The sequence below is a fragment of the Amphiura filiformis genome, chromosome 8, assembly GCF_039555335.1.
Source record: "Amphiura filiformis chromosome 8, Afil_fr2py, whole genome shotgun sequence".
In the NCBI taxonomy this organism is placed as follows: domain Eukaryota; kingdom Metazoa; phylum Echinodermata; class Ophiuroidea; order Amphilepidida; family Amphiuridae; genus Amphiura; species Amphiura filiformis.
Genome location: NC_092635.1, coordinates 39,630,981 through 39,643,363, shown reverse-complemented (window position 1 = coordinate 39,643,363; position 12,383 = coordinate 39,630,981). Strand labels below are relative to the sequence as shown.

Sequence of the window (12,383 nt, the reverse complement as noted above, 5' to 3'; positions counted from 1 at the left end):
AAAATGTTCAACTTAAGATAGGGAGGGTCAAACAAATTCACTCTGGTCACCGACATATTCATGAGCCCCTTCCAAAGAAAATGGCAGCCCCTATATCCATTTCACATACAATGGCAGCACCACTGGGACCCCCCCCCCCTTCCATGGAGGTTTTCCCCAGTCAGAACAAAAAGTCACTGAAAATCCCACTACATTGGGCAAATATTTTCTGATTTTTGCCACCCTCCAAGATTTGACTTTCCCATCCCATTGCCCTGCAAAAAAAAAAAAATTCTGATGCTGCCACTTTTCAAATACATGGGGGAGGGTTCTGAGACAAACCTTTATTTTTCCCATTAACCTGCTATATAGTAGATTACCATCATAGACTGAAATTTTAACTCTTGAAGTAAAAAAAAAAAATGACATAGCATACATTGGTAAGAAATATTACATACTGAAGTGTTTACAGTTCCAGTCTTTTTTCTATTGACATCTAGTATAAAGTTGTTTCTTGCAATTTTGTAAGGCAATTTCCCTGTGTGTAGTGTGCATCACTGAGGTATATGCCCGGGGCACCTTTGTTTCCAATGGACATTTTAATGTGAAATGTCATTGTACAAGGAATACATTAAAAAAAAACTCCACATAGCCCCCGAATGAAAAGTATTTAATTATCTTTGTAATCACTCAAAAAGCATTTTGTGTAAATTTTACATCCGAACTAAGTGCTATTAAATTTTATGAGCCTTTTTATTTTACATGTAAAGTTTATGGGGTGGCAATTTGAAATGGACGGCAATATTGAAAAACCCTCATTTTGGGCCATTTTAGACACTAAAATGACCATAAAAAAAGAATAGCACTTAGTGCGGATGTAAAATTCACACACAATGCTACCTGAGTGAGTACAATTAAATACATTTCATTTGGGGGCTATAGCAAAAACAAAAAATGTCCTATACCTTAATGGTTATGGAACAAAGGTGGGGGACAGGACTTGTTTGGGAGAAGAGCTGACAAGGCAACTATTTGAATATATTTCTACACATTCATACTGCCGTACAGGGAAATTTGCAGAACATTATCAAATAATTTTCAAGAATTTGGCATTTATATTACTAAATAGAACTGTTTTTGCACTATAGCTGGCTGGAGTGGACCATACATTTCTATAGGCTAATACCTCGAAATGGGTGCAAATTTAAAATATGAATATAAACATGTCTTTGACACCACCTGAGTGGTCTAACCTTGTTTAATACTTTTTGAGATATTCAATTTTAAAAAGACCCAACATATTAACATCGAGCCGGGTCTTATGACGAGTATCACCCCTCGGGAGGGCAATTTTTAAAATTTTATTCTTTACTTTTTTCTCTCTCATTTGACACAACCCGGGGTCATACCTTCATGGCATTTCGAGATTTGTCCATAAAAGGTTAGGGAGTAAGTAAGCAAGCAAGCAAGTAACATACACTGCTATAAGCTGGACTTCATGGTCCAGCAAAAATGGAGGTTATAGCACACATTCCATAGAACTATACATGTAAACATCATTTACAGAAAAACAGGTCTAAAATAGTAAAAATGCCCATATCTTTTTTGACCAAATCTTGCATAAATGTGTATGTAGAATCAACATCTGGAATGTAATACAAGTTGCTGCTCTTCTAAATTCATTTTTATATCCACCCCAGATCAAGATGAGTCAGAAATGGCACTTAATTAATATTTCTATTTTTCAGATCATGTCATTTGTGCATATTATGAGCTAATACGCTTTCAAAACTAATAAAATTACAACATTTGTGCACACTATGAGGAAAATGTAAAAACAGTACCCAACTAAGAAAGATAGAGTGCTCTCTGACTAAATTACGGACAAAATATGCTTTCAAGACAGAAATACAAATATGTGTATTTGTATAGAATTATGAAGGCCTTGTAATGCATTTATATCGTCTCACTGTTAAATGCTGATCTAATACCTGGAAAAGGTCAGCTCTTTTAACTGTAAACATTTTAAGTTGTAGTTACAGCTGTAGTTGTAGTCAGAGTTATATTTGAATTTAGCATAATGCTTTGTGCCATAGAACCAAAGATTTGGAAACAAACATGGATTGGAAAAATATAGAAAAAATTTTTTTTTTAAAACATCAATACAAGTATACAGTGCATCATGTTGCAAAAAATAATACAAAGATAAAAACATTTACTCTTATTTACATCAAGGCATATAGGATATATTGGATGGACTTTCTGATATTCACCTATAACATCTATATACAATTATTTCTTGAAATTATTTACCTTTTCTTCAGTAACTTATTCGTTGTACATCATTAGTTGCAGTACTTATCAACTGATCACTGTTTTACTTCAGATTCTAGGTCATTAAACAGTTTAATACGTAGCACTTGAACCACATACATAAGCAGAAGTATGTGAAAATATATTGTAATTACCATAATCACACTGATATAAACCCTGGGTTCCATTCAAAAACAAGAAAAACAAATTGGGGTTGGCTAATATAAATACTTATATTATCTTGTGCCAAATGAAATATAACTTACTTCTAATCACTTAGTTACTTCTAACTGGCAAAAAGCTGTAATATTTTTGCAATTTGGGGGAAATGGGCCAAAAACATGCAATTTTGCATGTTTTCATACAATTATAGTCACAAAATTCTAAGACTTGTCACAAGTCTCAGTAATCAAAATCCCGGTCAACTCCAAATCTTGAGTATAGACTACATGTAAGAGTTGGCTCATAATTTTAATAATTGGTTATGAAATAGATTAGGAAATGTGTTTTCCAAAAATTGGAATGCATAACTTGAAATTACTCTACATCAGGGCTCCATAAATAGCGGCACGCTTGGCATAAATGTGGCACGCCGTGGCTTCCCGAGTGGCGCGCGGCGCCGTTTAGATTTTTTTTTTAAATAAATAAACAATGCGATTCCCATGTTATCCTTGTAAAGACAGGCTAAAATAGTATACAAAATGTTGCACCAAATGGCGTCATTTGCACATCAAATTTAAAAAAATCAATAGCTTCAGAGGGGGAACTGACTCCCTGCAATTTGCAGCCATTGAGTGGCGCTTTGCAGTGTTTTTTTAATTTCATGTGGCGTTTCAACAAATCTATTTGAGGAAGCCTGCTCTACATGTATGTACATTGTACAACTACATGTACAAGTCTTTGGGCTTGATTGTCACAGCATCGAAAAATGCTCTAAAACAATGCATGTTCTTGGTCTTTATTTCCAAAAATTAACCAAACATTAAAAGTTGCCTAGCCAGTTAAAACTAAGGATTAGAACTTAGCTATGCTTCATTTGGCAAAACAGGATATTTTTTTAATCCAGTAAAATTTGTTGACAACTTCACATCCTATATAATAATATAGGATGTGAAGTTGTCAATGAAAGCAGTAAGATTTGCCTATCATGTCACTGGGCTGACCAAATCAATTGTAGCTTAACTTATTCACTGAACATGTCAGACCACTTTAGCCAGTATAACTTATTTACCTGCTGAGCGGTTAAACCTAGACCTCCTACATGTAGCACGGGACTTGGCAGTGGTAGAATACATTGTAAGGCATGAATCATGTGTCTATTAACTCGTCTCAGATCATCTTTCCTACCATTTTCTGACATCATTTGATGGACTAAAACAAGGTTTTGTTCATGTATTAAGCCAAAAGTACTGGGTTTATACTCATGCAGGTGCAGCTTTGTTTCTAGAATATTTTTGAAAAACTAGAGGGTGGGCTTATACAATTTTGCAGGTGGGCTTATACCAATGTGGTTATGGTATTATCAAACATTTGTCTAGAATCACAACAGAACTGTTGTACATTTTTATGTCTAGAGTATGTGTGATGCTTGATGGTATTCCACAATCAACTGAAATCTATAAAAGATCAGCTCTTATTCTTTCAAACCAAGTACTGGTAAAACTTAAAAATTTAATAAGATTATATTTCAGATAAATCTTCTCAAAATGAAAACCTGTCATTCCACTCTGGTCGTCTGTTGTCTGCTGATCTGCTGCCTCTTGGCTTTCCTTTACTTGCTGATGGCTTCCTGGTTGTACTCTGTAATACAAAGAATTTAAACACAACATAAGTTCACAGTAATATATTTTAACAGACCTGTCCTACCATGCTGAAACACTTGAGTCATGATAGGACCAGGCTGAAGCAAATTGCTAAAAAAAGCCAAGAACCACGCTTCAAAAGACTACATTTTGAGCATGTTGGACTAATGGACATGTTAAACCACCTCAAAGAAACACAAGATATCAAATAAATGAAGCTTAGGCCGTTCCTAAACATTTCAAGTTACATGTACATGTAAATCTTAACTTTGAGTTTGGGTCAAGATATAGAGAAAAGACAAAGTGATACGCAAATTATAGATTCATCAGGATTGTGCGATATTGAGTATTGACCCAATAAATATTGCAAGTCATAATTTGATAGACCTTACTGTAGGGCTGCTAAGAATACGCATTTTTTTTTTTTTTTGCGATTTTTAATTTTTTTTTCGCGGACTTGGAGAGTCCCTGGACCTAACATCAAGTGCTACCATCATTAAAAAAAAATTGGAAAAAAAGTTACAAAAAATTACAAGTTTGTATCCAAATGGGACCAAGTTGTAACTTGAGTTCACTTCAAAATCTATTTAAGATATAGACTGGTGTACAAAACCAATGCATTTTTATATCTTCAATAGACTATGCAGTGAACACAAGTTACAAATCAGTCCCATTTGGATACAAACTTGTAATTTTTGGTAACTTTTTTCCAAATTTTAAAAAATCAACCACAAATGATTGCAGTACTTCACTCTAGGTCAAGGGACTCTCTAAATCCATAAAATATGTTTTAAAAACTCAATTTTTATTTTTTTTATTTTCTTTATTTTTTTTTTTTCAAATTTTTTTTGATGATGGTAGCACTTGATGTTAGGTCCAGGGACTCTCCAAATCCGCAAAAAAAATAAATTAAAAATCGCCAAAATTTAGATTTTGCGTTTTTGGCGGATTATTGTGTTTTTTGGAAAATCGGGACGTGCGTTTTTTGGCCTCCAAAATCCCGTATTCTTAGCAGACCTACCTTACTGCACATTCAGGAGCCCCCCCTTAGTTTCAATTAAAATTCATATTGATTTGAAAGTTTTCAATACAATATTTCTACCCATGCACATGATTAATTGAGAGTGACGATGACCGTATTTGCCGGAAGCCCTAACCCTATCCCTAACCTGTTCTGGCAAATACCATCACCTCTATTGAATTGTTTCAATAGAACTTTAATATTAGTCTGTCCATGTTACTCACAAGTTAAATATTGAAAATAGCGAATGGATAGTATCATGCATGTACACCCAATTCTGAAAGACTGAAGCATTTCAAAATGTTTTGTTCATAAAATTATGTCACTAAATAAAATTGATAACATACAATTATAAACATACCCCAGCACTTAGAGATGTTCTGTCACTTGTCATCTTCTTAACTTTTTGTGCAGGTGATTTTTTCGATGATGAATCAGCACCATGAGGTTTCACATTATTTCTAATTGGTGGTAACAAAGTCCTAGCACCTTTTCCTCCATGTCTTGGAGGCTTAGCAGCTAATGGCGAGGAATCTAATGATGAGGCAAGTCCTGTACCTCCTTCAGGATGGCTTTGACGCCTTAATTCTGCCTTAAGTCTTTTGTTAAGTGACAAAGCCTCCTGCAACAATGTTTCCGTTTCATCTTCAGTTATTTCTAGACCTTCAAAGTCTTTGCTTATCTCTGCACATAATTCGTCCGGTGTGAGTACTTCTCTTTCATCCAAGTGGTCGTCATCAGCCATTGTCTATAACAATGTTCAGAGAGTATGAAGCAATAGTCTGTACAGCAGCTGATAAAAATCAAGCACCCAATTTACCTCATGGAAGTAAGTCTACATTGAGGTTAATTCCATTGCCAGCATTGGCTTCAATTTCTGGAGGAAGAATAAAAGGATTTCAATAATGTTAAGTATTATTGCAACTGATCCCGCACACCAATATGTTGGTTGAGTGCCTGCCAGGGGTTACCCTCCACCTAGGCCATGTCTAAAAGTATGCACTGAGGTATACAATGTAGGATATTTATTTGTTGAGGACAAGGTCTAAAATGAACTAAAGATTTGCTTAATTTTAAACAACTAGCAGGCACTTTTGCTTTGTGCGGGTCCCAGTTTGCTGAGTAGAATCGAAGAAGCATATAAAAAAAGGCTTATGTCATCAGACATACATGTACAAAACTGCCCTTGAATATGGCAAAGATTGCAAGTCAGTTCCAAGTTTTTTAACCCAGTGATGAGGCATTTATCAGTGCTCAAGCCCAAGTGCGGAACTATAAAGCTGAAATACTCTGGGACTCTTTTCTGACTGAAAATAGTGGTTGGTTTTAAAGAATTTTCTTAGTTTTTCCTTTTCTGTTTTAAAGATTGTTTGCATGTTTAATGCAAAGTGCCCTACTAGCATCCTTATTTGGGCATAAAATGGCCACTTTAAGAAAACCACAACTCCAACTTTTATGCAAGTCTCACCCTGACCCAATGACCTCATCTTTTGTACATTTTGCTCTCACTAAATGCCAAAAATTACCCAAATTACCCAATATTGTTTTAATATTTTGCACTCACTGAATGCCCTTTACTGGTTACTGTGAAAGTACCAGCCCTACACCAATATCCATTTCATATTGAAGTCCCCCATCAACGGCCTGCGAACTCTGCATCATGCGTTTTATTGGCAATGGACATTATAAGCGAAATACCACAGTACCGGTAAGTAGTTTGTCAAATTGTCATGAGAGAGCGGTTGCCTTTCTTTGGTGAGGAACGATTACATTTGGCGGTGTCAGCGTTGAGAATACTTCCATACAGAATTTGAGATTCATATCAAATTTATCAATCATGCTATTTTATTCAAATGCTTTTTATTCAAACACTTTTAATAAGGTAAAAGTAAAGAAAATAAAGCTGTATTGTACTGAATGAGGTATCAAAATACCCAGAACAATCAATAAAATTATTGACATTCACCAAAACATGTAGGTATAGACAAGACAAGACAAGACAAGACCGCTCGCCCATCTCACCCTCATAACGACATAAGATTAAAATGCTTGCTTAGGTAGCATGCTAGTGGGGTGGATGTCTAGAACGGCATTTTGAGAGCATGCAGAGCAGGGTCTTAGCTAGAAATTGAGGGGTGCCCGTCATTTGAATAAAATTGTCTGTCCTAATTTGACCTTTAAAACATTTACCAGACATCTATAGCCTATTGGGGGTTCAAAGAGTTCAAATATGTGCTGATATGGCCTTGTTCTGAATTGGGTCTACTAAAAAGGGCAATTAGCTTCTCAAAACATACAATTTATAATATAGCATCTGTCAAAGGCATTAATTTTGCCCGTCCCAGGAGCAAACTGGCCATCTAAAATGACGGCCAGACGGGTGGCTAGCTAAGTCTAATGCCCCCAGCATACTTTCAGGGCGTTTCAACCAATGACAAGCCTTGATTGTGTCCGTTTGTCTGCAATGCGCGTGCGCCACGCCGCTCAGCGGCAAGCGGCAGGGTAGTATGAAACCAGCTTAAGACCCTGATGCAGAGTGTAAACACGGAAGTCATGGAAGAGGGGTTCTGATTGGCTGAATCAATCCTCTGCTGACAATCATTCATGTTCATCATTCATAGCAACAAACATGACAAACTGATAATCTGAGAGTGGCCGATTAATATGTGTCCAAACATTGATCGACACAGATCGGCACCCTTGTATGGAAGGACACGCAAAGCTCTGCGTTAAACTTTTATAAGCAACACTGGCATGATCTGCATTGATCATGAGTATGATTCCATTTCATGATTTACACAAATTACGGTAAATTGTATTAATGTAAGCTTATTTATAAATTAAAATTTATCCCTCATACTGAATGATTATGTCACAATCCCATACTCACATTGGAACTTGGAACTCCAGCCCAGTTAAAGTTAATTCACAATTTCATGTTATTATTGTAAAAACATGATCATTAAAATTGATGAAAAGTACAGCCTGCACTGCTGGGCAACTGTAAAAAAGTGTAATCATCCGCATTGCACCATGTAATTTATTAGTTTATATTTAAATCATCTTTTAAATCTGTTTTGACAATATTTTGGATTAATATTTGTCAAATATATTAGGAGATTATTTACTTTTGTTAATAAAAGACAAAAGAAAACAAATAAGTGCAAATTCAGGTGAAGATTTTATTACAAAATTTTAATCATACTGAAAGAGACGAGTCTTGCGCATGCCCAGTATCAAAAAGATGGCGGCGCCCAGTGATGCAGTCGACGGAAAGTCGAAGGAAAACATAGGCCTTTCTCCACCTCAAAAAAGGACTAACGTGAATGAAAGAGGTGATGAATCACTGGCTTCCATACAGAAAACTGATTCGAGCTCAAAGTCGCCGCCCGATCAGAAGAAATTAACGGGAAAACGGCGAGGTAAGTACGTTGTCAAAGTTGGTGCAGAATTCGTCAGTCTTTTCCTTGACCTTGTTCTTGTTGATGTTGGGATACTGGCCAGGCTGGGAAATAAGTGGGGGCCTGGGGCTATTTAGCCCCTGGTTCATTGAAAATAGCCCCTGGTTCCCTGTAAAACCCAGTGAACCAGCAGGGTCCGGTCCACCTTCAGTAACAGGGCATAGGAAAAATATTTCCTGTCTGGGTCGGAACTTAAACTATGTTGCCCTAAATTTTCTGTGAAATTCGCGAGCGCCTTGTCGCTTGCCCTTAACAGTTGGGGTCCAGGGGCTCAAAAGGTCTAAAAAGCTCATGGATTTTAGACTTTTTAAAGTAAGAAATCACCATTCTGAGGCTCTATAAATTCAGGCATGAGAGTGGGCTGCTTTGATAAAAAAACCTCTGAAATATTATCCATCATGTGGGTCGAGGAGGCAGAGCTCCTGCTGGGGTCGAGGGGGCAGAGCCCTCCGCAGGGGTCGAGCCCAGGCGATTTTAGCACCCCAAAAGAGGCCATTGACATAAAAAATGCATATATCTATGTTAAAGTAATTCTTGGCATGTTTCAGATGTTTTTGAAAAAAATGCTTCCTTCATCCTAAAAAAGTGGTTTTAATTATTCAGTTTCCTATACTTTTGTACATGAGACACATTCTTCAAAGTTTTTTCTTTGCCTAATAACATGGCTTACATGGCTGAAATTGATATATATATAATGCACAATATAAAAACTATGATTCATAAAATTTTTGACACCCCCCTCTTCGGGTACGTGAGGGGCCCCCATGCAGGTGGGGGGTAATAAATGTGCATGAAGAATGCATTGTATGATAAGAGTAATGTGTAAAATACGCTACATTAGTACATTTTATGCTCTACAATACAACAATGAACAAGAGTTGAGTGTTGGACTTCCTCATCTTCATAATTATCTTGTGGGATTCATTTCCGACATGGTCAAGTAATTATAGCATAAATTTTAATAACATGTTTTTCCTGGCCTTACACAAACTCTAGCCCATCTCACAAACCTTACTATAAATATATACAAACCCAACCAAGCCTATTATAAACAGTAACACCCTTGCCCAACCCCCAAAAGAGAAGTAGGGGTGAAATTGATTTCACCCCAAAATCGGACCTACATGTATATAGCATGTGCATGAATATAAAGTTTCATTTACTTTATTTAGCCTCATCTCATCAAAATAGCTATTTTTATGGCTTATTATAGGAAGGAGAAACCTTTCACATAATTTTGGAATTTAAAAAAAAAAATCTAAAATTCAGAAAATACAAAAAAAAGTACATTTCAGTGCATAAGCTTTTTTCTTCTGGGTATGAATTTTTTTCTTGCATGCAACAGCCTTTTGCTTGCAGGTTAGAAATTTGATAAATAGGTCCATGCATGCATTTTGTATATGATGACCTATTTATCAAATTTCTACCCTGCAATAAAAAAGCTGTTGGATGTAAGAAAAAAGTTCTTACCCAGAAGAAAAAAGCTTTTGCACTTAAATGTTTCTTTTTTTTATTTCCAGAATTTTAGAATTTTTTCAAATTTCCAAAATTATGTGAAAGGTTTCTCTTTTATTTTATTAGCAATAAAAATAACAATTTCCATGAAAATTGAAATGAGGCAAATTTAAGGTAATTAAAACGTTATAAACACATTCATGCAATGCATTTAAAAACATTAACTATATATAGGTCAGATTTTCTGTCATTTTCAGGTGAAATCAATTTCTACCCTAATTCCCTTTTGGGGGTAAGGGCAAGGGTTTGGGGTTATGTAAAAGGTTAGTTGGGCTTGGGTGGTTTGAATACATGCAGTAAGGTTTGTGGGTGGGTAGGAAAACATTTCAAAAAACTTAGAAAAATTGTTAAAAAAAATTTAAAAAATCGATTTTTTTTTTTTTTTTTTTTTTTTTTCCAATTTTTTTTTCTGTGACCTCAATTTTTTTTCTGGGAACGGCATAGCGCGTTGCTATCATGATTTCGAGGGCCTGTTCAGTAACACGGCCTGAAACGGTACCAGCGAATGAAGCGTTTTTGTAGATTTCAAGAACATCGAACACAAGTACCACCGGCGCAAGCATGCGTAAGACCTTTTAGCCTCGCCTCATATCCTACTATCGGATCGTTGAAACAAGAAAACCTCATCACGAATTCACTCACCTATATCTGCACGTGCTAAGCAGTGTATGGGGGCGAGAAGAAATTCTTCAATTAAATTCTGAAATTAAATTACTGAACTTAATTGAAGGATTCCCGACCATAAAGGAACTTTTTGGAGGGAAGAGAATTTTCACCTAAGTAGGCAAGCCCAAGGCTCGAACCCTCGTCGATCGTATAATCCGGCCGGCAGCGCCTTAACCACTCGGCCATCTTGCACAAGCATGAGTCTCATGATAGAGCAGCTTTTGTACGTGGAACTACCATTAAAATCCCTTTAAAATTCCATGTGCAATCCTCTCAACACAAAAATAAATTACCAGGTATATAGGCCTATTTGATCAAGTGAAGTACGGTACAATGACATATTTATGTTTTTTTTTTTTTGATATATAGCTTTTCTTTTAATTTTCTGTGTAAAATATGTGTGTTGTGTTTGGGCCAATTTGGCTGACTAACAAATGTGTTAATTAAGGTTTGCCTTTTGTACCTACCAGAGTTAATTAATACATGTAGACTAAAACCGGAAGTTGTATATGAATCATTAGTTCCAGAAACTGTAACCATCGACTCTATGGTAGGCATGTTCACAAAATTTTCAAGTAGGATATTTCACATGGAAATTATTTTGTTTAAAAAGGTGATTATTTAACTTAAAAAATGAGGGGTCAACCATGTCTGTAGGTCAAAAATTAGCAAAGTTATGGGCAAATGTCTGTTTTTTAAAAACTGCACTTTCTGCGACCATCATTGACAATGCCTTACAATGACTTACTGTACAAAAAAAGCATGTAATGCATCATTTTTTACCACGATGATCCATTTTAAACAAAGGCGATTTTATTTTATGAAATCTAACTTTCACTCCATGCTGACTTCTGTATCAAGGATAAAGTACCAGCACTTTTTAGACTAGGTCGTCAAGTTTCTGGTGTCGAAATTTCACATTTTTGTATTTCCCTATGGGGATTACACAGTTAAGCCATTGACTGTGAGCTACTGTGGTCCAAACTTTTTGGATTGAATGTCGCCATCTATAATAAGCAATGTGGACATGTCTATCTATGGTCCGTAGATGTCATTATGTTTATGATAAAGACTGAAGTCTTGCTGGCAAGACTAATGAATCATTGCATATTATAAATCATGTGCATTCCTGGTAAATTTTGACAGCTTTGAAGTGGGTTTTAAAATACTAATTTTGAACTTATTTTCCTGCAATTACTCTTCAAATATCTAATAAATAGTCCACACGGTAAATAAATGTACATCATACATGTAGTTCTTTTGAACATATAAATGTTTTAATACTTTGTTGAGAAGGTGCAAAATGAAGGTGAGCGAATGGGCTCATGCTGTAGATGCTGATAGATTCTCATTCTGCAGCGACTATGATTCGGCGTAGAATGCAAAAGTGGTCCTTTCCTAATCTATCCCCACATGATTGCATTGCATACAATGTAGCACTACCAGTTTAGCACTAGCAGATTTTCATAATCACTGTATGTATTGAGGGATGTATACACTTTGGTTCTAAATAATGGAATATATAAATGCAGTGACAATTAATTATCATAAACCCATAGATTCTTAAAAATAATTTTTCGTTAATTCTTTTGTTTTTAACGCTGGAGGGGGAGTGGGGTTCTTACT

At 35.8% G+C, this 12,383-nt stretch overlaps 2 protein-coding genes across 3 annotated transcripts in view; one reads left to right on the top strand and one right to left on the bottom strand.

Annotated features, from left to right (window-relative positions):
• Positions 1 to 3,076: 3,076 nt before the first annotated feature.
• Positions 3,077 to 8,122, bottom strand: LOC140159014 (uncharacterized). Its single transcript, XM_072182329.1, has 3 exons — positions 8,006 to 8,122; positions 5,477 to 5,992; positions 3,077 to 4,092 (listed from the first exon to the last, which is right to left on the bottom strand). Exons 2-3 carry the CDS (start codon positions 5,858 to 5,860, stop codon positions 3,994 to 3,996), a joined length of 483 nt encoding a protein of 160 aa, XP_072038430.1. The 5' UTR covers positions 5,861 to 5,992; positions 8,006 to 8,122; the 3' UTR covers positions 3,077 to 3,993.
• Positions 8,123 to 8,359: 237 nt separating this feature from the next.
• Positions 8,360 to 12,383, top strand: part of LOC140159013 (RUN and FYVE domain-containing protein 2-like) — a 73,818-nt gene continuing 69,794 nt past the window's right edge. For both annotated transcript variants that reach the window (XM_072182328.1, XM_072182325.1), the window contains exon 1: positions 8,360 to 8,537. In XM_072182328.1, the coding sequence (XP_072038429.1) occupies positions 8,360 to 8,537 (178 nt within the window). The remainder of the gene's footprint in view (positions 8,538 to 12,383) is intronic.